This window comes from Lissotriton vulgaris, chromosome 8 (genome assembly GCF_964263255.1).
Source record: "Lissotriton vulgaris chromosome 8, aLisVul1.2, whole genome shotgun sequence".
Classification (NCBI taxonomy): domain Eukaryota; kingdom Metazoa; phylum Chordata; class Amphibia; order Caudata; family Salamandridae; genus Lissotriton; species Lissotriton vulgaris.
The window spans coordinates 1,499,931,015-1,499,954,125 of NC_141696.1; the positions used below are offsets into that span (position 1 = coordinate 1,499,931,015).

The 23,111-nt window shown below is 46.4% G+C and overlaps 1 protein-coding gene across 2 annotated transcripts in view; it reads left to right on the forward strand.

Moving 5' to 3' along the window:
- GRAMD1C (GRAM domain containing 1C) overlaps positions 1-23,111 on the forward strand; it is a 1,543,720-nt gene that overhangs the window by 1,491,476 nt on the left and 29,133 nt on the right. For both annotated transcript variants that reach the window (XM_086935588.1, XM_086935589.1), the window contains one exon: positions 2,760-2,868. In XM_086935588.1, coding sequence (XP_086791714.1) covers positions 2,760-2,868 — 109 coding nt within the window. The remainder of the gene's footprint in view (positions 1-2,759; positions 2,869-23,111) is intronic.

Below are 23,111 nucleotides of genomic sequence, written 5' to 3' on the forward strand. Positions count from 1 at the left end.
AGAGTTCCAGGACCTAGATATCCCTCAGGACTGCAGGGTTGTCCTAGCCCGGGCCCGGGCTGACAGTACCAATAAGACATATTCCCTTAAGTGGAAGAGATTCTGTTTATGGTGTAAAGCTAACCAACTGCACCCGTTCTCGTCATCTCCGACACAACTGCTGCCCTACCTGCTTCACCTAGCCAACTCGGGACTGGCCCATGCCTTAATCAAAGTCCATCTGGCGGCCATATCTCGATTCAGACGCTCTTAGTCTGGTGCTTCGCTATGGTCCAATAGACTGATCAAGCAGTTTCTAAAAGGCTTATTCAGGACTTATCCTCCAGTGAGGCCTTTACCACCTACATGGCAGCTCAATCTTGTCCTGGCACAGTTGATGAAGCACCCCTTCGAGCCGATGCATAAAGCGGATCTCAAATACTTGTCATGGAAAACAGCTCTCTTGCTGGCTCTCACGTCAGTAAGAAGGGTGAGTGAGCTACAGGCCTTCTGTATTCAGGACCCGTTCCTTCAGTTTAAACAGGACAGAGTCATTCTACGGACTAACCCCAAATTCATACCTAAGGTTCCGTCTGCTTTTCATCTGAATGAACCTATTGTCCTGAGATCTTTCTTCCCTAATCCATCCTCTACAGCAGAAAGATCTCTACATTCCTTAGATCTGAAGAGATGTTTGAAATTCTACCTTCATAGAACAGAACAATTTCGCAAATCCAACCAATTGTTCATTGCCTTCAGCAGGCCCAGGAAGGGCCTACCATTGATAAAGCAGAGCATTTCAAGATGGATCTCTGCAGCTATCGCCTTCTGCCACCAACAGGCGGGTCATCCTCTGCCAGCCAAGGTTCGGGCTCATTCCACTAGAGCGGTTTCCACCTCCTTGGCGCTCTTTTCTGGGGTGCCCATTGTCGACATTTGCAGAGCGGCGACATGGAAAACTCCACATACGTTCACCAAGCACAACTGCTTGGATTCTGAACTTATGAAGGATGCAGCAGTGGGACAGGCGGTGCTCCGTCATCTATTCCATTAGAGGTGAGCCTTCTTCCTTTCATCCCACCTCTCCAATTTTACTGATTCCACATTTCTTATCTTGCTACTTTTTGCAGTTTCTTTTGTTGCACTATTGATAAGTTATTATCAGGTGTCTTACATACTATATTATGCGAAATGTGCTGCCTACTACTTGCTACTCTGATTCAGGTATGTGAATCTATGAAAGATACCCATAATACTGGATAAGAAATGCATTACTTACCTGTAACTGCAGTTATCCAGTATTGGTATCTTTCATAGATTCACATGCAACCCACCCGCCTCCCCTGGAAGGGCTCACCTTGGTTCTCTCAGTAGGTACTACCTAGCACGGTGCTTACGAAAATCTGAGGGACTAGGGCTCCTTCCAGGAAGGTTCTAGAGGGTGGTAGTAGCTGATTGGCTCCTGGCCAAAGTTTGGCCCTTTTTTACAAAAGGACTCAGATAGGTTACTAATGTGAGGCCTCTGGCCTATTAGTATATATATATATGTCTTTAGGACATTACTATTTTGTATACCGGGGACTCCCACCCCGACGACGGGGAATGATTCAGGCATGTGAATCTATGAAAGATACCAATACTGGATAACTGCAGTTACAGGTAAGTAACGCATTTAGTCAGGCGAGGTGCGCTGAGTGAAGCAGAGCTGCGCATACACCATGCTAACACTCAGTACAGTCATTACCGTCCTGTCAGGAAACTTGCCCCAATTCATCCTCATATCTTCCGACTCCAGCTGGGCAGGAAGATAAAGCTCCGTAGACCATGGAAGGTTAGGAAATTCCGTTAGGGGCCCATCCCGTGACGGAGCTCACTCTTCAGGCAGCCATCTTCCTTCGTGGCCGGACCACGCCCCCAGTGCCCACCTATTCTAAAAATATTTTTTATGTAACAGTATCCTATTCCCCTCTCAAAACCTCTGACAATCCAAAAACATTATTACTGTTCCGGTAGGAAGCATTACCCAATTTAAATAATTTACTAAGCCTTTCCATTTGATCTAAATATCAAACATCCGCCCCATTTTTAACTGATTTCTCTGTTTAGTAATTCTTAATTGTCGTTAGTTTTGTTGTTGCCATATCCGTTAATATGTGGCTTCAAGTTAGGAGAGAAATCTTTATGCAAGTTCCATTAATGCAAATATTACCCAAATAAAGTGTTCTATGAGTGAGTTACACACTTTTTTCTTCTCAGTGCAGATGGGGTCAAAGTTGAAAGGAATTGTGCAAATGTTGTAAATGTCAGACACATATTAAAGATCAGAAGGTGAGAGAGGGCATGTCCGTCTCACTCAATACCTTATAGATTGGCAACTCAAAAAACATGGGAATTCTATCTTTCTAGAACAAAATAATCCCCACCACTTTTGTCTCCAAGATTCAGCTTGTGAAGTTAAAAAATGAATCCAGTTTGTATGCTTATGTCAACATCTCGCCGCATTTTTGCAGTTCATACTTTCCAGTGTACAGTTTGTAAGGTCTACAGTCTCTCCGTTCAGTGGGATAAACTTTGAAGACACATTGTAAATATATATCGGTTTTCTGTAATGTTGTTGTGCATACGTAGCCCATAGACCTCTGTCCCCCCACTGGCAATAAATGAATTGAGCCATGCCGAGAACTCCGATTTCCCTTATAATCTATTATGTGTTTAATGTGGTGAATGTAGATTGTTATTCTACATATGATTTACCAGTCTTCTTTCTGCTTCGTTCCAAGCCGGTTTACCACTAATGTAGACAGAGGGAAAGAAGAATCTCAGCAGAACAAAGATCAGACTAGTCACCTGAAGGCGGTGCTCCGGGATTCAGTCGCAACGCTTGAACAGGTAAAACTCCTTGGAGAAAGACATTGGTGCTAGTTCACTAGAAAAGGCCTTGGCAAGACATTGCAAACCGAGTTAAACTGATGGCTCATTTCCAGTGGTTAATTTGTAAACAAAATGAAGTGCCACAGCCCAAACGTTTTCTAAGGAGGCTTCCTGCCACTTCCACCACTGATGTGTTTCATTCCACAACAGGTGTTCTCTCCTTTTCTATTCCCCTACCAATGCTTTGCTCTTCATTTTCTCTCCCCCCTGCTTTATTTCATCTGCCCGCCTATCCATGCTCTGCTCTCTTCCCTCCATCTAGTCCTATTGTACCCATTTTGAAAATAGACCTGTAAATTCCACAAGCTCGTGCGGGTGTTTTTTCCTTTCCGGTCTGCTATTGGCCTTTGCCTGTGTTTTAGTTTTAAAGGGAGCATACCATAGGTCAGAGGCGGGCGCATAGCTCCACCCCTGGCCTATTTGTGTCGGTTATGCGCATTTCCTGACATATGCTTTAAATTATCCCGGCCAGACACGAGCGCTATAATGGAAAGCATATGTCAGGAAAGTCGTGCGCACCACTCCCGGATTTGGTTTTTTTCCCGATTGGTTTCAGTTTCCCTCAATGCAGCTCAGGCGGCCGACAAGCACATAGATACCAGACCTTCCTCTGTACATCTGGGCTAACCGGAGCAGAGAGGGGAGTGCTGGTACGAGTGTTTTTACGGCCTGTGGACGACGCACCCTCCCCAATGAACCTAGGGCTCTGGCTGCTTGGGTAGAGGCATCCGTGCTGCAAGAAGCCGAAAGTGCTTCCACGCTTCAGCCTCTCTCGGCGAACATTAATCTGTCCTGGGAAGTAGGCGCATCCTTTCGCTAACTAAGTAAAGCCACGCTTTGAGATCTCACGTGCAAGGAAGCCCTCCCTCCAAAGCAGCGTGGGTAGGAAGCGGTGCTTCCTCTCTACAGGGCAGCTGCCTCGTCTGTGGAGTGGGGCGCGGGGGATGCTCCGGCTCGCCCATCCCGGGCGGTTGTTATGGAATCTAGGTCTGAGAGGACGGCACAGCCTTGCACCTCATCCCGCGGGCTGCAGCCCTGTGTGTGTGTCATTGTGCTACTGTACTCTAGCGCTGTATGTAGTGCACGCAGCACAAAATGCTCATCACTTATACTCGGGAAGAGCAGTGGAGCTTTAAGTGTGATGAAAAAACTATGGGGGCTCGTAAAGGGGCGTGGCCACTGTAATTAAGGGTGTGATTTAAAACACATGAGCTAAAAATCTGTGTTTAGCACACTGTGCTGCCCGATTTGTATTTTAATGTTTCTGTCATTGCATCCCTAAGCTACGATACAAGTGACATCATACCTACAACAAGGCAGGACCATTGGCTTAGTCAATGGTTGTTAGTTGAACCTGGGGGTGCACCTCATCCCGCGGGCTGCAGCCCTGTGTGTGTGTGTCATTGTGCTACTGTACTCTAGCGCTGTATGTAGTGCACGCGGCACAAAGCGCTCATCACTTATACTGGGGAAGAGCAGTGGAGCTTTAAGTGGGATGAAAAAACTAGGGGGTCTCGTAAAGGGGCGTGGCCACTTTAATTAAGGGTGTGATTTAAAACACGAGCTAAAAATCTGTGTTTAGCACGCTGTGCCGCCATACTTGTATTTTGATTCTGTCATTGCATCCAGATATACGATACAAATGACATCATACCTACAACAAGGCAGGACCATTGGCTTTGTCAATGGTTGTTATTTGAACCTGGGGGTGCACCTCATCCCGCGGGCTGCAGCCCTGTGTGTGTGTCATTGTGCTACTATACTCTAGCGCTGTATGTAGTGCACGTGGCACAAAGCGCTCATCACTTATACTCAGGAAGAGCAGTGGAGCTTTAAGTGGGATGAAAAAACTAGGGCGTCTCCTAAAGGGGCGTGGCTCATGTAATTAAGGGTGTGATTTAAAACACATGAGCTAAAAATCTGTGTTTAGCACGCTGTGCCGCCCGACTTGTATTTTGATATTTCTGTCATTGCATCCAGAGATACAATACAAGTGACATCATACTTACAACAAGGCAGGACCATTGGCTTTGTCAATGGTTGTTAGTTGAACCTGGGGGTGCACCTTATCCCGCGGGCTGCAGCCCTGTGTGTGTGTCATTGTGCTTCTGTACTCTAGCGCTGTATGTAGTGTACGCGGCACAAAGCGCTTATCACTTATACTCAGGAAGAGCAGTGGAGCAGGAGGGTTCCACGCGCGCACACTGCGCTCTATAGTCAGGGCTTTAAGTGGGATGCAAAAACGAGGGGGTCTCGTAAAGGGGCGTGGCCAATGTAATTAAAGGTGTGGTTTAAAACACTTGAACATTATGAGCAGTGTGTGTATAACTGCCTAGTGGCGGCAGCATTCGCAGTATACTTACGGTAGGGGCGGGCAGAGTTCGTACCGTTCGGCGCGGGCAATATTGGCGGTGGGTTGAGTACTTAACGCGATATAAGAAGTGTGCGTGCTGCCTAATGGTGGATGTATTAATATGGTGTTACGGCTCAATGGTAGCGGTATTACCGGTGTGTTACTATTCAAGGGTGGCGGTATCAGCAGGGTGTTTGGGGCTCAGAGGGGGCTGTATTAGCGGTGTGTTGCTTTTCAAGGGTGGCAGTATCAGCAGGGTGTTTGCGGCTCAGAGGGGGCTGTATTAGCGGTGTGTTACTGTTCAAGGGTGGCAGTATCAGCAGGGTGTTTGCGACTCAGAGGGGGCTGTATTAGCGGTGTGTTACTGTTCAAGGGTGGCAGTATCAGCAGGGTGTTTGCGGCTCAGGGTGGGCTGTATTACTGCTCGGTGCAGGCAAGTTAAGCAGTGTGCTACGTGGTTCTCGCAGTAGGGCTAGCGGTGGTTTCACTGTGTAGCGCAGGCGGCATTAGGAGCGGTGTTGACGGATACTGTCAGTATCAGCGGGATGTTTACTGCTCACTGCACCGTCACACACTCCTCACCCTCACACACTCCTCACCCACTCCTCACCCACTCCTCACCCTCACACACTCCACACCCTCAAACACTCCGCACCCTCACACACTCCGCACCCTCAAACACTCCGCACCTTCACACACTCCGCACCTTCACACACTCTGCACCTTCACACACTGCACCTTCACACACTCCGCACCCTCACACACACTCCGCACCCTCACACACACTCTGCACCCTCACACACTCTGCACCCTCACACACTCTGCACCCTCACACACTCTGCACCCTCACACACTCTGCAACCTCACACACTCTGCACCCTCACACACTCTGCACCCTCACACACACTGCACCCTCACATGCCAAATACCACTCAGTGCCACATAATTACACGCCACATAATTACACTGCACTCAATGCAACATACACTCCAAATACCACTCAGTGCCACATAGTTATATGCAACATAATTACACTGCACACAATGCAACATATACTCCAAATACCACTCAGTGCCACATAATTAAACACTACATAATTACACTCTACTGAATGCAATAGACACTCCACGCAATACCACTCAGTGCCACATAATTATATGCTGCATAGTTACACTGCACTCAATGCAACATACACTCCACACAATACCACTCAGTGCCACATAATTATATTCTAAATAATTACACTGCACTCAATGCAACATACACTCCAAATACCACTTAGTGCCACATAATTACATGCTGAAAAAAGGAGGGGCGGTTGGGCACAGGCTTAATATTGAACAGTTGTGCGAGTGTAGCGTGCCACAGAGGTATCACCTAGTCGAACATCAGGTGTGATTATCCATGTAGAAAGAAGCGTTTCCTTTAACTTGGGAGCGACCCTCTGGGCGCTGCTATAACGGATCGACGCTGCGATCTGTTTCTTGTTTTAAATCATATGAGACCAATAAATAATCAGTTCATCAATTTTCCATCATCATTTGATTTATTACTTCAATTTCCAATGTTGAAATTCACATCGTGAAGCATATCATGATCATAAATCCATATAGATATATAGAGCTTTTCCCAATGCATTTCGTACCTATGATAGGTACTTCATCAGGGGAATCTGTAGAAATAATACATATAAATGAGGGTCCATCATTCTATCTGTTCAATTGCAGATAAGTGTGCAGTACATTCTTCACACATGACAGTTACTAAATTAAAATCGTACTCGAAATCAATTCATTAACTCTGAATTAAAACTCAAAATCTAGAACCCGTTATCGCCCCTAACGTGAGCATAGTGCGATTTCGTAAACAAAAGACCAAATGTGTCACATATAAAACAAGATAGGGGTTGCATAGTAACTGAAATGTACCAGACGGTGCCTTCGAGTTAGCGTGTGGAAATTTCTCACTCTAAAACGAGTCTTACATATGAACATAACCTATTGTTAATCCCCACTCTAATCACGATGTCGTCAACTTACCGCTAATGTGAAGGTACGTGCGTTGTACTCTCAAAGTGAACAAACGCGGGACTAACCCGTCGCTGTTGATACAGCATGGTGTTCTAAAAAAGTGAAGACGACCTTCCTTTCAGGTAACTAAAAAGTGAAGTCGGACTATCGTTGGGGTGGCAAATGAGTTCGGCCAAGTTGGAACAGAGTATTCTGTTTAAATGACCCACCCAGTTCCGTAATATACTCCCGGGTACCGTCTAACTCGCAAAAACCTATCGATTACCACCAAAACGAATCATAAAATATAAAAACAATATCATTCATGACAATAAATCAAATTTCAGGCGCACTTAATGACTCTCTTACAAAGTGCCTATGATGATGGAACAATATCATCAAAAACCAAGAATTTTCTGAGCAAGCAATTTCCGAGAACTCCATCTATTCAAATGCTTCCTAAAATACATAAGGATCCACAACGACCTCCATTTCGACCTATTGTAAACACCAGAGGTAGTATACACGAACCAGTTGGCCAATTTTTAGATGTACATTTGAAAGACTTTGTAACCAAGGCTGTTACATACATTAAAGATACAACCGATTTTTTAGTGAAATTAACACAAATCAACATCCCAGCAGATCAAGAAATTTGGCTATGCACCATTGATGTCCAGGCGTTGTATACGTCTATCCCGCACAACCTGGGGATTGAAGCGATAGAATTAGTGCTACTCGATTCTACCTTTGATCAGAAGTTTCAAGTTTTTTATTAGAACTGTTAAATTTCACACTTTACCAAAGCTATTTTAAATGGCAAGAAGGTCATTTTTTGCAACTTACAGGTACCAGCATGGGCAATTATCGCAAATATCTTTATGATGAACTTTGAAAACAATCACATCTTGACTGGTGAACACTGGAAAAGACATAAAAATATTTCTACAGATACATCGATGACATTTTTGTCCTTTGGATAGGTCCCAAACTGACATTACTACAACAATTGGAAGACTTGAACAAAATCAATGATCGGATACAGTTTACTTATACCATCGATCAGAAAAGTATAGCATACCTAGACGTACTGGTACAAATTGAAGGAAACAAAATTAAGACGACACTGCACAAAAATTCTACAGATCGCAACAATCTCCTACACTATGCTAGCTTCCACCAGAATTCGTTGAAAAACAATTTGCCACTATCGCAGCTATATAGAGTTAAGAGAATAGTTTCTGAACCTGAAGGATCTAAGATACAAATACAAAACATGATTCAACGTTTTCAAGAGAGGGGTTATCCCATGAAAATATTAGAGACTGCAACCACCAAATGTGACATCAAATCACGCACAGATCTATTGAGGAGTTCCCCCAAAATATCTGAAAAACGTGCAGTACTTGTTTCGACATTTTCTACGAAGAGTTATGCATATAAACAATCTATTCTTAGACATTGGCAAATTTTATCTAATGAACCAGATTTCAAAGGGATTTTTCAAAATCAGCCAAGATTTGCTTACACTCGCAGTAGAAATATCCAAGACATGCTCAAAAAAAGAATTCAAGATACCACACATGAATCGTTCAAAGGCACAGTACCATGTTTTAATTGCAATAACTGCCATGCAATCATTAAGGGAAATACTATCAATCATCCACGGCAAGGAAACCCTATACATCTCAAAGTAACGGCAACTTGCGACAGCATGAACCTTGTATACCTCCTCAAATGCCCATGCGGCCTGGTATATGTGCTATATAATAAACAGGGGTTTAGCCCAAATTACCCTCCCATACCTGGGCAAGGAGCATCATAAAGATGAATAAGTAGAAAAAATGGTACTGAGGAATCAATAAAGCATGAGCTACTTCAAAACAAGATACAATTTATTATCCTGTTTTTACAGTGATTTCTGTCTTCATTAAATGATATGATTTAAGAAGGACAATGATATGAGTCATAAGACAAGGAGGTCAAAATATATACAATATACAAAAAGAGAAAAAAGACCTATAAATGCAATATATACATTATATATACAACAAAGTGTACCCTAAACAAAAAAGAAAAAAGAAAACACAATCAATTTTCTGTAAATACCCACTCCTCAATTTGAGTGGAGTATCACAACCAAGGTAGTCCTTATAGCGCGCAATTTATTACTTCTTCTAATCACGAACGAAGTGATGATTATAAAAGGCGCCTGATATTAATCACAAAATATACAATGTGGTAGGACTCTTTAAGCAGATGTCGACGCAGTCGCGGTCACGTTTCCGCCAACAGTTTCTTGTGGCTTCATCAGGACAAGGGTACTGAAAAAACACACATATAATACAATTTAAACAATCCCTAAAAAAACAAACTATGCCGCAAAAGACCTCTCACCCGTTTATGGCAATGCAGTGCCCAACGAAAAGTAAAGAAACATGAAGACTGAAGAAGTCAATCCAAAGCCCAAACGAACCCACAAGATCACTCTTTCAATTAATACAGTGACTATATATAGACGCCAAGAAAGCAGAGAAAGGAAAAGTAAATCATCCAGAGCGTGAACAGAATACACAAGGTCTACAGACCCACTCACCAATATCATTCTCTAATTCACTCTGTCTCTCTAATCAGGTGTCTATCTGTGCATGGAGCCTAATATTTCACCACCACTCAACCAGATACCTCCACGCACACCCACTGTATTCTAGATGTCAATACACAGTTAAAGTACCTTTAAAGGCTCACGTGGTCCCTCCCAATGAAACAGGGGACACAACCCTGGGGGTACAGCTAACCTCCTCTTCATAGACATACAGTTCGGGCTCTCCTTGGTACTAAGGGGAGAGAATGAAATCAGGATCTATCACCTATCTGAAGTGCAAGACACAGTCATACTGACACAGAAATGAAGTCTCCTGCTTATGCTGACATTACACACACCACGCCAAAATTTGGAGGCTTGCCTACCTCCAAAATTCAAGATTCTGGCTCAACAATGAATAATATCCAGGGGTGTGTATCCAAACACACACATGGGCGTATCACACACCCTCAGCTGGGTCGCTGGCAAACCTGAAGTCGGGGGCGGGGGAAAGATAAACAAACAAGGCTTTACATTACTCCCCACGTGTCTCAACGGACACCACTCGGGACTAAAAACTAATCCCGTACTTGAGGCAGAAAACTTCTATGCCTACCTCAATGCCTTTCAAACTCCCCAGCTCGACATTCAAGAAGGGAAGTACTCGACAATCGTCCGGCCAGTCCAACGTCCGTGAAACTACAGACAGTTAAAGCGGACATCACGTTATAACAAGCATTTACAATGCAATGGTTTCGCCTTTGGAAAAGTTAGAGCTATTGGCATTGCTCATGACATTTCTTTTTTTGTTTTTACTTATAAATAAATGGCATTGTTATTTACATTGCCAACAGCTCTGAGAGAGAAACATTGAACATGGGGGGGGGGAATTTTGTGGGGATCACACTGGGGACAGAAGAAAAGAGCTGATAAACGTATGCACTCTCACGGAGTGAGAGACAAAATCCGAGACAATCCGAGACAAAAAAAGTCATTGAATAAGAAGCAAATAAATGAGATTGACAATAAACACAACCAATGGTAAGCAATGGACAGGTTGTAGGCACACAGTAGGCATTTTGCAATCAGACAAGTTAAACTACGTGGGCTGGACCACAAAAAGTAATGTGTTCACGCTGCGTCAAAATGTCAGGAAGTTAAGAAACAAGCATGGCCAGTACAAATAAGTATGACCTTAATGGGCTGCACTATCAAAGACACACTCATCACTCTGAACTCACACTAGCACTGTTCATCCCCTGCACTTGCACAGGGAAACCACTTCTCCTCCCCTGGCTTTCACAAACACCTCTCCTGTTGCACTCACATAGGCACACATCCTGTATCAGCACTTACACATGAAACCCCCCTGCCTCTGCACTCACAGATAGGCCCACCCGTCCTCCTACACCCACAGGCCCACCCCCTTCTCCTGCATCCACACAGGGCCACCCCCTTCTCCTGCATCCACACAGGCCCACCCCTTCTCCTGTAGAACACCACTCACCCCGCACTGACACAGAAATCCCTGCACTCGGAGCAACACCCCTCGCGCCGCACGCATTCAGGTACATTGGCACAGACGCACCTCCCACCTCCGCACCTTAATAAAAACACTCCCTGCTGACTTTGGCAGTTTTAGAGCTATCACCTAGAGGTGTATAGACTCCGGATGCTGTGCCACCCGGTCCCTTGGGAAATGGCTGTTTTTGAAACCTCAAAATCAAACATAATTACGTTAAAGACCAGTGATCGGGATTTCGGAAGATATATTACCATAAAGAACATGACCCCAACATAAAATCTCTAAGAAGGGCTCAAATATATATTAATCGACCACTCATTCCAATAATAAGTGTAACCAAAACACGAAAAGGTTTAAACAGTGTAGAATGTATTGTGTTTTATTTCTCCAGCCTGCTACATATTTACCCTAACATTCTGTTCACTATTAAGATGGGCAAATAGTGGGCCACTGTAAATTATACATTTTAATGTGTCGGCAGCACAGCACTACATATGAGAAAAGTGATTACCACACAATATACAGCATATGCACACTCCATGAAGCAGCATAACATGCATGTAGTACTCCATAGATGTGTTAGCTTCATGAACAGTCACGCTGGTGATTGTTTTCCCAGTCTGGAAGGATGAGAGGCTAACATCACCAGCCAGGTTTGCACCATGTGACCCACAATCTCATTCACCCCCAGTCACAAGGATGTGGTAACTATGCAGCTGTCTTCTTTAAGGTGTAGGTAAAACCTCGAGAAAAAATGCAGTTATTATGGTGGTTAAAAGTTGAAAGTGCCTTGCTGTTGCCTGGCAACGAGATCCACCCACTAATCACGGGCCTCCGCAGTGCTCTGTCAGGTGTGCTGCTGAATTTGCACAGGTGGGCCAAACATCCAGTATTGACTCCCAAAATAAGACTTCACAATCTGTACAGCTTCGATTGGGAGCCGTGGGATTTGAGGGGAGACTCGCAATAAGCCACACACCTTGTTTCGATATGGAATATGACTGATGCGTGCTCAATGTGACCTGTGTCCAGCCATTCCTTGCCACTATCTGGAGCAAGCTTCCAGTGCCTTCAGCAGACTCCCTGCCACCTCGCAGAGAGCGGACCTTCAGTTCTGAGAGACAGCTCCCTCAAGGCAGGCAACAACACAGACAGCGGGTGGGGGTAGGCAGGCAGCAACACAGACAGCGGGTGGGGGTAGGCAGACAACAACACAGACAGCGGGTGGGGGTAGGCAGGCAGCAACACAGACAGCGGGTGGGGGTAGGCAGGCAGCAACACAGACAGCGGGTGGGGGTAGGCAGGCAGCAACACAGACAGCGGGTGGGGGTAGGCAGGCAACAACACAGACAGCGGGTGGGGGTAGGCAGGCAGCAACACAGACAGCGGGTGGGGGTAGGCAGGCAACAACACAGACAGCGGGTGGGGGTAGGCAGGCAACAACACAGACAGCGGGTGGGGGTAGGCAGGCAACAACACAGACAGCGGGTGGGGGTAGGCAGGCAACAACACAGACAGCGGGTGGGGGTAGGCAGGCAGCAACAGAGACAGCGGGTGGGGGTAGGCAGGCAACAACAAGGACAGCGGGTGGGGGTAGGCAGGCAGCAACACAGACAGCGGGTGGGGGTAGGCAGAAAACAACACGGACGAATTTTAAAAGCATATTTTCGTTTTTTTTTTTTGCAGTAATGTGAATGCAAGCAGCATTGAGAAAACAACTGGTGCTAAGGCCAAGTTGACAGAGGAGTTTTTACACTGTGCTCTACATGAATATATTTGCATTTTGTACCACTAAAAGTGAATGAGGTATAATTGATTTTGTGCATTTCATTGCGTCCGTTGTGCACTATGTTTTATCACCATCATGTAGTAAGCTGGTTGCAAACTAAGGGCAAAAAATGAGCATACAAAAACAGCTTCCTCTCAACAAGCATTAGATGGAAGATGGAAAACATGCACAAAAATAGTTTGCATTTTTAACCCATTTCATTCTGACCTCTAAATTAGGCCCCCTGCCTGAAAACAAAATGCAACAGGAACCTGTGCTTGAAAGCTCACAAAAATAAACGTAAGTCACCCAAGGCAAACATGTTTCAGTCTATCACCAATGATACCTCACTGAGACTGCTTTTCAACAAGCTTTTTGCCAAAACGAATAGAATATTATCATTCGAAAATGCCTGAAAAAATATTAACTTTGTTCAGTAGCTTTCACCTTTACGTTTCAAAACTGGATAAACTGTTTTTCACGTTGCACAACTAAGGTAGCTTGAAACCCTATTTTAAAAAGGAGCAATTAACTCGGATACGTGTATTTAAACCAATGTATATTTTTTCATGCAATTGGCGCACAGTTACTTGTTTTATTTTCCTTTCGGTGATTTTTATCATTTTTCATCGAACCCATAAAGAATGTAGAGAGAATAAAAGAGATCGTCCCAAACACACAAAAAAACAACATATAACATATGCATTCGTTGTGGCAAAATCAGATATGCACTGAAAAAAAATCTATCATGTGATGGAGAGATAAACCACAAAACAAATAATTCTACATATACAAAAAGCGAGTGGCAGTCCACTGCAGAAAGCAATGGCGAGCAATTACTTGCTGAAAATTCCTGCCCCGCTCCCTATTCAGGGACCAGCAGGAAACACTAAGTAGAATTCAGAGCAAATACATGATATACATAAAAGTATACAAACATAGATACATTCAACAATTAAACGCCCCGCTGTTACAGTGTATATCTATTCAAATTATTAGGGAAAATAAAGCCCTCCCCTTTGCCAGTGACAGGTGGAGTAACAACACTGTGGTGTTTAATAAACAGAATAGGGACCACTGAAGGGGCGGGGGTGGGTTTGTCTACGAATCAACCATCGCCCTACATCGCTGTTAAAGTACCAAGCTCTGGTGAACAAGTAAATGCAAGGAACTTGCTTATACAGGAGAAATTGGAAAATGTTACAGATCAACTCTTCAGAACCAAACCTGCGTACCTGTCTGTTCCCGACAGTGGGGGAGCAGCAGTGGGTGTCTGTGATTGTATTCTACAATAATACCCTGACCATGTCCTGTTTGATCGTGTCCAGCCAGGGAAGGATGCAACGATGGACTGAAAGGCTCTGTAGGCTCTGTTGCATGATGGCGAGGAGTGTGGTCTCCAAAGTGGATTTCTCCGTCCCCGGGGCATCAGCCTCTGAATCTAAGACCACTCCTTGGGAGGGCTTAGTAGTCTTGCGCGTCTCAAACGTGAGACGTGACTGTGATTTCTCAGTCTGGCCCATGATGTCGCCTATGAGGGTCTCTCTCCCGCCCAAGAGGGGACTGCACCACTATGGACAGCGCAGGGAGACCAGCCAAGCCAAGTCCACTGTAGTTACGCTATCCAGGCCCCTACACCACACCCAGCAGCAGGGAAATACACTATCTCCGCGTAGTGCAGACATGCCAGCCAATTCATAAAGTCAATCCACCACTCCCCACAGCGGCTGCAATCAGGAGCGTAAGCACGAGACACCAGCAACACAGTAATTTGAGTTGTATTCGGGCAAGGCGCTCACCAGCAATGACAGGCTCCCAAACGCTCACCCGCACCGTCCACTCCCCCAGGCAAGATTACTGCACAGTTGAGGAAGCCAGAAAACTTGAGATCAGAGCTCAGATCAAGAGCCTTCCCACTTCGTTATATGCCCCACGTTATGTCGCTGGCCACTATCTGGGGGCAGTCACACCATGGCAGGCAGCATCTCAAGGGCAGCGCTATTTGGATGGGTGGCGGGCTAGTAGTACATATAGGCCGCAGGGCTGGAGCACCAGGCCGCAGCCTGGCCTAAACCCACCTCCGCAGCAACCCGCGAGCCCCAGCACCCAGCAGCGGAGCGCACCTGGACCGCCCCCGCATCCACAGATGCAGGCCTAGCACACACCGTGCCCCCACTCACCGCCACCAGCACCAGGGCCCAGAGCACCGCCGTTCACCTGGGTCCGCCTCACACCTCCGATAATGGCTGCACAGCGCCGAAGCTCAGGGGCTGCCCACAGTCCGCTTCCGCACCCAAGGAGCAGCAGCCAACAGTCAATCCACCACTCCCCACAGCGGCTGCAATCAGGAGCGTAAGCACGAGACACCAGCAACACAGTAATTTGAGTTGTATTCAGGCAAGGCGCTCACCAGCAATGACAGGCTCCCAAACGCTCACCCGCACCGTCCACTCCCCCAGGCAAGATTACTGCACAGTTGAGGAAGCCAGAAAACTTGAGATCAGAGCTCAGATCAAGAGCCTTCCCACTTCGTTATATGCCCCACGTTATGTCGCTGGCCACTATCTGGGGCAGTCACACCATGGCAGGCAGCATCTCAAGGGCAGCGCTATTTGGATGGGTGGCGGGCTAGTAGTACATATAGGCCGCAGGGCTGGAGCACCAGGCCGCAGCCTGGCCTAAACCCACCTCCGCAGCAACCCGCGAGCCCCAGCACCCAGCAGCGGAGCGCACCTGGACCGCCCCCGCCTCCACAGATGCAGGCCTAGCACACACCGTGCCCCCACTCACCGCCACCAGCACCAGGGCCCAGAGCACCGCCGTTCACCTGGGTCCGCCTCACACCTCCGATAATGGCTGCACAGCGCCGAAGCTCAGGGGCTGCCCACAGTCCGCTTCCGCACCCAAGGAGCAGCAGCCAACAGCAACCAAGACAAGGGCAACAGCAAAGTCGCAGGCACCGATCGTGCCGCCGCCGACTTAGTTCCGCGTGGGCCGCCATACTTCTTGTGGGCCGCCGTCTTCCTTCTTCCCCTGGGCGGCGGGGGGGCGGGCACTTCCGGCCGGCCGCGCTAGGATTGGCCGGCCGGCCGGCCGGCTGAAGAAACCTCGGAGAGGACGAGGGGGGCGGGCGGGAGAGGACGAGGGGGGCGGGAAAGGACACGGACGTCGGGAGGGAGGCGGGAAACGTGGGGACGGCGGGAGGAGGGACACAAGGCAGGACAGCAGCAAGCACGGCCCGGCCGGACCAGACTCGGGGGCGTTCCCGGCGTCGCGTGACGTCGCCAAAGCCAAAGAATCTCGGGAACGCCCCCGTGTCTGGTCCGGCATTGATGGACAGGCCCCTCGTCCAATGGCTAGGCTCCATTTATGGAGCTAGCCAATGGGACGGGGGGGCGTGTTCCATAGTGCTTACTATACTCAATAGATTTCTCTGGAGGAGGAGCCTAACGGCTCCGCCCCCCAGCGAAACCTAAAAACGAGCGTCTAAGTTGACGTCCACTTGTGCGTGTAGCAGCGCATCAACATAGAGAAGGGACCAGAAAACCCTGTGTAAGCAGTGAAAAGACGTGACTGAAACAAGGCACGTCCTTGCACACCTTATTATTAATCCGAGTATACACGCAAGCGTTCGATAATATACACACACACATACTGGGTCAAAAACGGATGAGTAAAAAGAACCAAAAAGATATCCCATCACCAATTAACTGTGCATAATTATTAAATGGGCACTGTATCACCACAACCAGATTAACAATCTACACATGGCAAATCAGATCACAACACATTAAAAGCGTTTCATACAAAATGCACCACACAATCTGATCAAGGAAAGAACAATGTCTACAAAATGTACGTACATGAACACTCTACCCTCATCTCTAAAGTGGATCTTATTAATACACTAGATACCAGGTTTATTCTGTAACCGAATATCTAGGACGGAGTCCCAAAGCTATTTGGACTACACAAGAACGTGGAGTCGGGAACCCTAGGAGCATCACGAATGCAGGCTCACTTCAGAGGGCACCAGCTACCCATCTAACGTGGGAACTGGTGGCACTAGACAGACAAGTGGGACGATCTAGAGGAGCGCCACTCTACAGATCCAAGCACTTTCTGTTTAAACCTCAAATTAGAGCCCATAATTCATCACGATCATTAAGGCCCTTAGTCGTGGTGTGATATCTCTCAATTAACCTAGCTTCTATGCAGTTTAACTTTCGTTCTAGTTCTCCTCTGTTTTTGGCTACTACCACTACCAGTACAGCCCAAGTAAGGTCTTCCTCATTATGTCCACATTCTATATAGTGTTGCACCAGTGGAGCTCCACTAGTTTTGCATCTAATTCTGGATTTGTGTTGGCCAATTCGCATTTTATTGGCTTGTGTAGTCTGCCCTATGTAAGCTAAATTACAGGGGCAGGATACCACATACACAACGTTCTTTGTGTTACAGTTAGAAAAGGAACGCATGGAATGGTTCTGGCCATTAATCTCAATGCTTTTCACTTCCTTAGAATTGGGACACACCGCACAGTTCATGCAACGAAAGTGCCCTATTATAGCCGGTAGGCCTAATAGGGTCCTGGTATCTTTTTTGGTCATGGGTTCTCTACTGGCTCTAAAAAGATGTTGTTTAATGTTCTTTCCTTTACGGAAGGAAAAGAGTGGTTGGGGGATATTAAGATGGTCAATGAGTCTCCAGTTTCTTGTGATGATTTGTTTAACTTTATTTGCCTTCGCATTAAATGTTAGGACACAGGTCATGGCAGTTTTCTCATTTTTTCTTTCCTTGGGGGTCAATAAAGTTTCCCGAGGTGTATACCAGGCCCTTTTAAGAGCAGCTTTCACTAATTTCCTCGGATATCCTCTGGAACATAATTTATTCACAAGAATTTCAGCATTGTTAAAATAGTCATTCTTGTTCGAGCAATTGCGTCGTATACGCAAAAATTGCCCATACGGTAGGTTCTCTTTGACGCTCTTGGGGTGTCCGCTGGTAAACTCTAATAGAGTATTTCTATCAGTAGGCTTAGTGAACAGGCTAACTTCTAGTGTACCCCCATTATTGAAAATCCACACATCCAGAAAGTTGATTTTTTCGTTACTACAATTGATGGTAAACTTGAGGTCTGGGGTGCAAGCATTTAACCATCCATGGAACCGATCAAGGTCTTCTCTGTTTCCCTTCCATATCAAGAATATATCATCGATGAAGCGAACCCACCTCGACAAACAATGTAGAAATGGGTTCGCCTCGCCAAGGACATATCTACCTTCAAATTGGTCCATAACAAGGTTAGCTATTTCGGGGGCAAAACAGCACCCCATCGCTACTCCCTTTAATTGCAGGTAAAGGACCCCTTTAAACGAAAAAAAGCAGATCTTAGCCAATTCAAGTATAAATTTGGTTGGCACCTGATGTGGTCTATTCCTTTTATCCAGTACTAACTCCATCACAAGTAGTGCCTCATCCTGGGGGATGTTGTTATAGAGGTTTATACAGCTGCTGGTCTTCATCGAACATCGGTATATGTGGGCAAAACAACTAGGAAGATAAAGACTCGTTTGACAGAACATAAAAGCAATATAAGAACAAAAAATGAAAAATCACCCATTGCTGTTCATTTCAATGAGAAAAGACATAACATTTCACAATTAAAATTCTTGGTGCTTGAAATGATCACCACCATTGGAAATCAAGATGTGAACAGAAAACTCATACAAAGAGAAAATCAATGGATTTTTAGGTTGGACTCTTTAAAGCCTCATGGGCTCAATGAAAGCTTGGACCTCTCGTGCTATTTATGAACAATAACAACACTGACACCTTTATAACCACAGTGACTGCATTTATTGTAATATGATTTATTGTCATGAATGATATTGTTTTTATATTTTGATTCGTTTTGGTGGTTATCGATAAGTTTTTGCGAGTTAGACGGTACATGGGAGTATATTACGGAACTGGGTGGGTCATTTAAACAGAATACTCTATTCCAACATGGCCGAACTCATTTGCCACCCCAACTATAGTCCGACTTCACTTTTTAGTCACCTGAAAGGAAGGTCGTCTTCACTTTTTTAGAACACCATGCTGTATCAACAGCGACGGGTTAGTCCCGCGTTTGTTCACTTTGAGAGTACAACGCACGTACCTTCACATTAGCGGTAAGTTGACGACATCGTGATTAGAGTGGGGATTAACAATAGGTTATGTTCATATGTAAGACTTGTTTTAGAGTGAGAAATTTCCACACGCTAACTCGAAGGCACCGTCTGGTTCATTTCAGTTACTATGCAACCCCTATCTTGTTTTATATGTGACACATTTGGTCTTTTGTTTACGAAATCGCACTATGCTCACGTTAGGGGCGATAACGCGTTCTAGATTTTGAGCTTTAATTCAGAGTTAATGAATTGATTTAGAGTTTGATTTTCATTTAGTAACTGTCATGTGTGAAGAATGTACTGCATGCTTATCTGCAATTGAACAGATAGAATGATGGACCCTCATTTATATGTATTATTTCTACAGATTCCCCTGATGAAGTACCTATCATAGGTACGAAATGCATTGGGAAAAGCTCTATATATCTATATGGATTTATGATCATGATATGCTTCACGATGTGAATTTCAACATTGGAAATTGAAGTAATAAATCAAATGATGATGGAAAATTGATGAACTGATTATTTATTGGTCTCATATGATTTAAAACAAGAAACAGATCGCAGCGTCGATCCGATATAGGAGCGCCCAGAGGGTCGCTCCCAAGTTAAAGGGAACGCTTCTTTCTACATAATTACATGCCACATAATTACACTGCACTCAATGCAACATACACTCCAAATACCACTCAGTGCCACATAATTAAACGCCACATAATTACACAACACTCAATGCAACATACACTCCAAATACTACTCAGTGCCACATAGTTATATGCAACATAATTACACTGCACACAATGCAACATACACTCCGAATACCACTCAGTGCCACATAATTACACACCAAATAATTACACTCTACTGAATGCAACATACACTCCAAGCAATACCACTCAGTGCCACATAATTACACACCACAAAATTACACTCTACTGAATACAACATACACTCCTCATAATACCACTCAGTGCCACATAATTAAACGCAACATCATTACACTCTACTCAATGCAACATAAATACACTCCACATAATACCACACAGTGCCACATAATTATATGCTACATAATTACACTGCGCTGAACACAACATACACTCCAAATACCACTCAGTGCCACATAATTACATGCCACATAATTACACTGCACTCAATGCAACATACACTCCAAATACCACTCAAAGCCACATTACACACCAAATAATTCCACTCTACTGAATGCAACATACACTCCAAGCAATACCACTCAGTGCCACATAATTACACACCACATAATTACACTCTACTGAATACAACATACACTCCTCATAATACCACTCAGTGCCACATAATTACATGCCACATAACTACACAGCACTCAATGCAACATACACTCCAAATACCGCTCAGTGCCACATAATTAAACCCTACATAATTTGGGGGCGTGGCTAGCAGCCGATCATGGCGGCAGCTCGTGAGCCAAGCGGCCTCTCCTAAGATCCCGGCCTCTCCTAAGATCCGAGCACGAATCAGTCTACTTACAGGTCTCCAAAAGAGGGACCCGACGTCCAGGACCGGGCAGGACCTAAGGCTGCAACTCCGGCAGTAAACCGACTCCGGGTGCGCAAGTTCCGGCCAGACGACCAGGAGGCCTAAAGAGTGACCAGGGTCCGGGGACTGCGGTACTCCAGCAAGCCGACCGGAAGTGCCCTTAGTCCGGGAGAGACCCGCCGGAAGTGCCCTGCAGCTGAGGAGTGGAGGTCGCGGCGACCTGCAGACCGGCACGAAGGACCGGGGCAGCCTACTGTGTGAACAGGGAGAGGCGGTGTCACTTTTATACGCAAAAGCCAGACTGCGGGCTACAGAATCCAGAAAAAGGGGCCGCCGCGAGAGCCAGCGCCGCCATCTTGGGGCAAAACGATCGGCCTGAAGAGCAAGCGATACATCGCTGCGGCACTGGTGGACAGGTCACTGTGGCTGCGGAGCGGGCGCAGAAACAGTGAGGACTGCCGTGACACTGAACGGGTGCCCCCCGGTGCAGGCTTTCAATACCAGAACGCCTCCAGTGACCGGCAAAACTTTACCAACGGCATGCGTGGGGAGGAGCGCTGCACTACACGGCTACACAAGGCTCAGCCTGCCTCGGCCAACTCCTTGCCGCGGTGTTCCCACAGACACTCGGCAGCGTGATTAAACAGCGGCACATAACACCGGCGGCCTATTAAGAGCAGCGGGAAGCTCCGATCCTCTGACTAATATCGGGACCTGTCAGGCACCTTCACGCAACGGTGCGAGACACAGCCTTCAGAGACTGGTGGGGAGTGAGGGTTACTGCTGCCATCAGGAATACTAACGTGAAGTGGTGCGGCGGCCATGCAACGCCCATGGTGCTGACCATAATTGGGAAACCGCCAGTAAATTGGAGACACGCTTTAGATGCCAGTAAATGAAAAACAAAATTTTAAAAAAACAAGAAACTTACGCCAGCGTGAAGCGCAGTTAAGACACCGCTTCTGATACCTGAGAAGGTGTGGAAAGGACACCTGAGCGGCGGCATAACTCGTAGGCCAGTAGTGGGAGTGTGCATCTCCCAAGTGAATCGCAGGAGGCATAGCTCAAGCAAGGACCCACCCGATGAGCGAAGCTAGTAGAGACACCGGCGTGCGGGGTGGCGGCACGAACTGAGTCTGACACAAGCATTGGAGGGGGAAGACGGTCCCTACGCCTGGCCCTCTAACAGTGAGGTTTAGATCCCGACCCGGAGACGGGGCTGACTCTACCACAGATCCCCACGATCAATAAGAGGCATAAGGCGCGCTGAGAGACCTCTCCTATGGGTGATGCAAGGAGAAACAGTAGCTAAAGAGGTGACAGTACGCCCGGCACTGGATGCATGAACTGGCAGTTTCGGATTGCCCATAAGCCGCAGACCACAGCAGTGAGATTCCCCGCCAGACTGGAGATACGGCGCAGCACCACCACAGGGGCCGAAATGTGACGCTGCAACGCCTGACAGACAGCAGCTTACTGCACAGCGTGTGCGACTTGGTTGCTGGAGACGCAGGGGAGTAGTGGGTTACATCCCGGAAACGCAAAAGATTGCTTTCAGCTCCTCGCGTGTCCTCCTTCACATTGCCACACAGGGGCCGAGCACGACGACGGGTGGAACAGGGTACTGTGGCGGCCAACATGGCGGGCAAGGGCTCAAAAGGTGGCACCACGCAGACCTGCATTGATAAATACGCTTGTGACAAAGGTATCTCTTCCCCAGCGGAAGGGAGAACGCCTGCCGGTAAATCTACTGACGGAGAGGTGGAAAGAAAGCAACACTGGACGATGTCATGAAGGCCTTGACGCAAGTGCAGGCGACCGTGGGCTCCATCTCTACTGAAATCACTCTTATCAGGGCAGACTTCCACAAAATGTCCGAGAAGGTGAGCTCCGTGGAGGTAGTTACGAAATCGTTGGTGGAAGACGTCTCGGAGCTGCAGACGGCAATGGAGCGGATGCTGGCGGAGAACAAGACGCTGCGGGAGAGACTGGATGATTTATTTTATTTATTTATTTATTTATTGCCATTTATAGAGCGCAGCGTATACCCGAAGGCGTCTTGGCGCTGGTTAATTTGCAAGCTTCAGTTGGTGATTAAGTTAAATGCTCTAACAGGGTGCTCAACTATTTAAAAGAGTATTTGGTGAACAACCAAGTTTTAAGTCTTTTGCGAAATGGGAGAAGTGTGGAACATGTTCTGATGTCCTGGGGCAAAGTGTTCCAGAGTTTGGGGGCAGCAACCATAAAGCGGCGA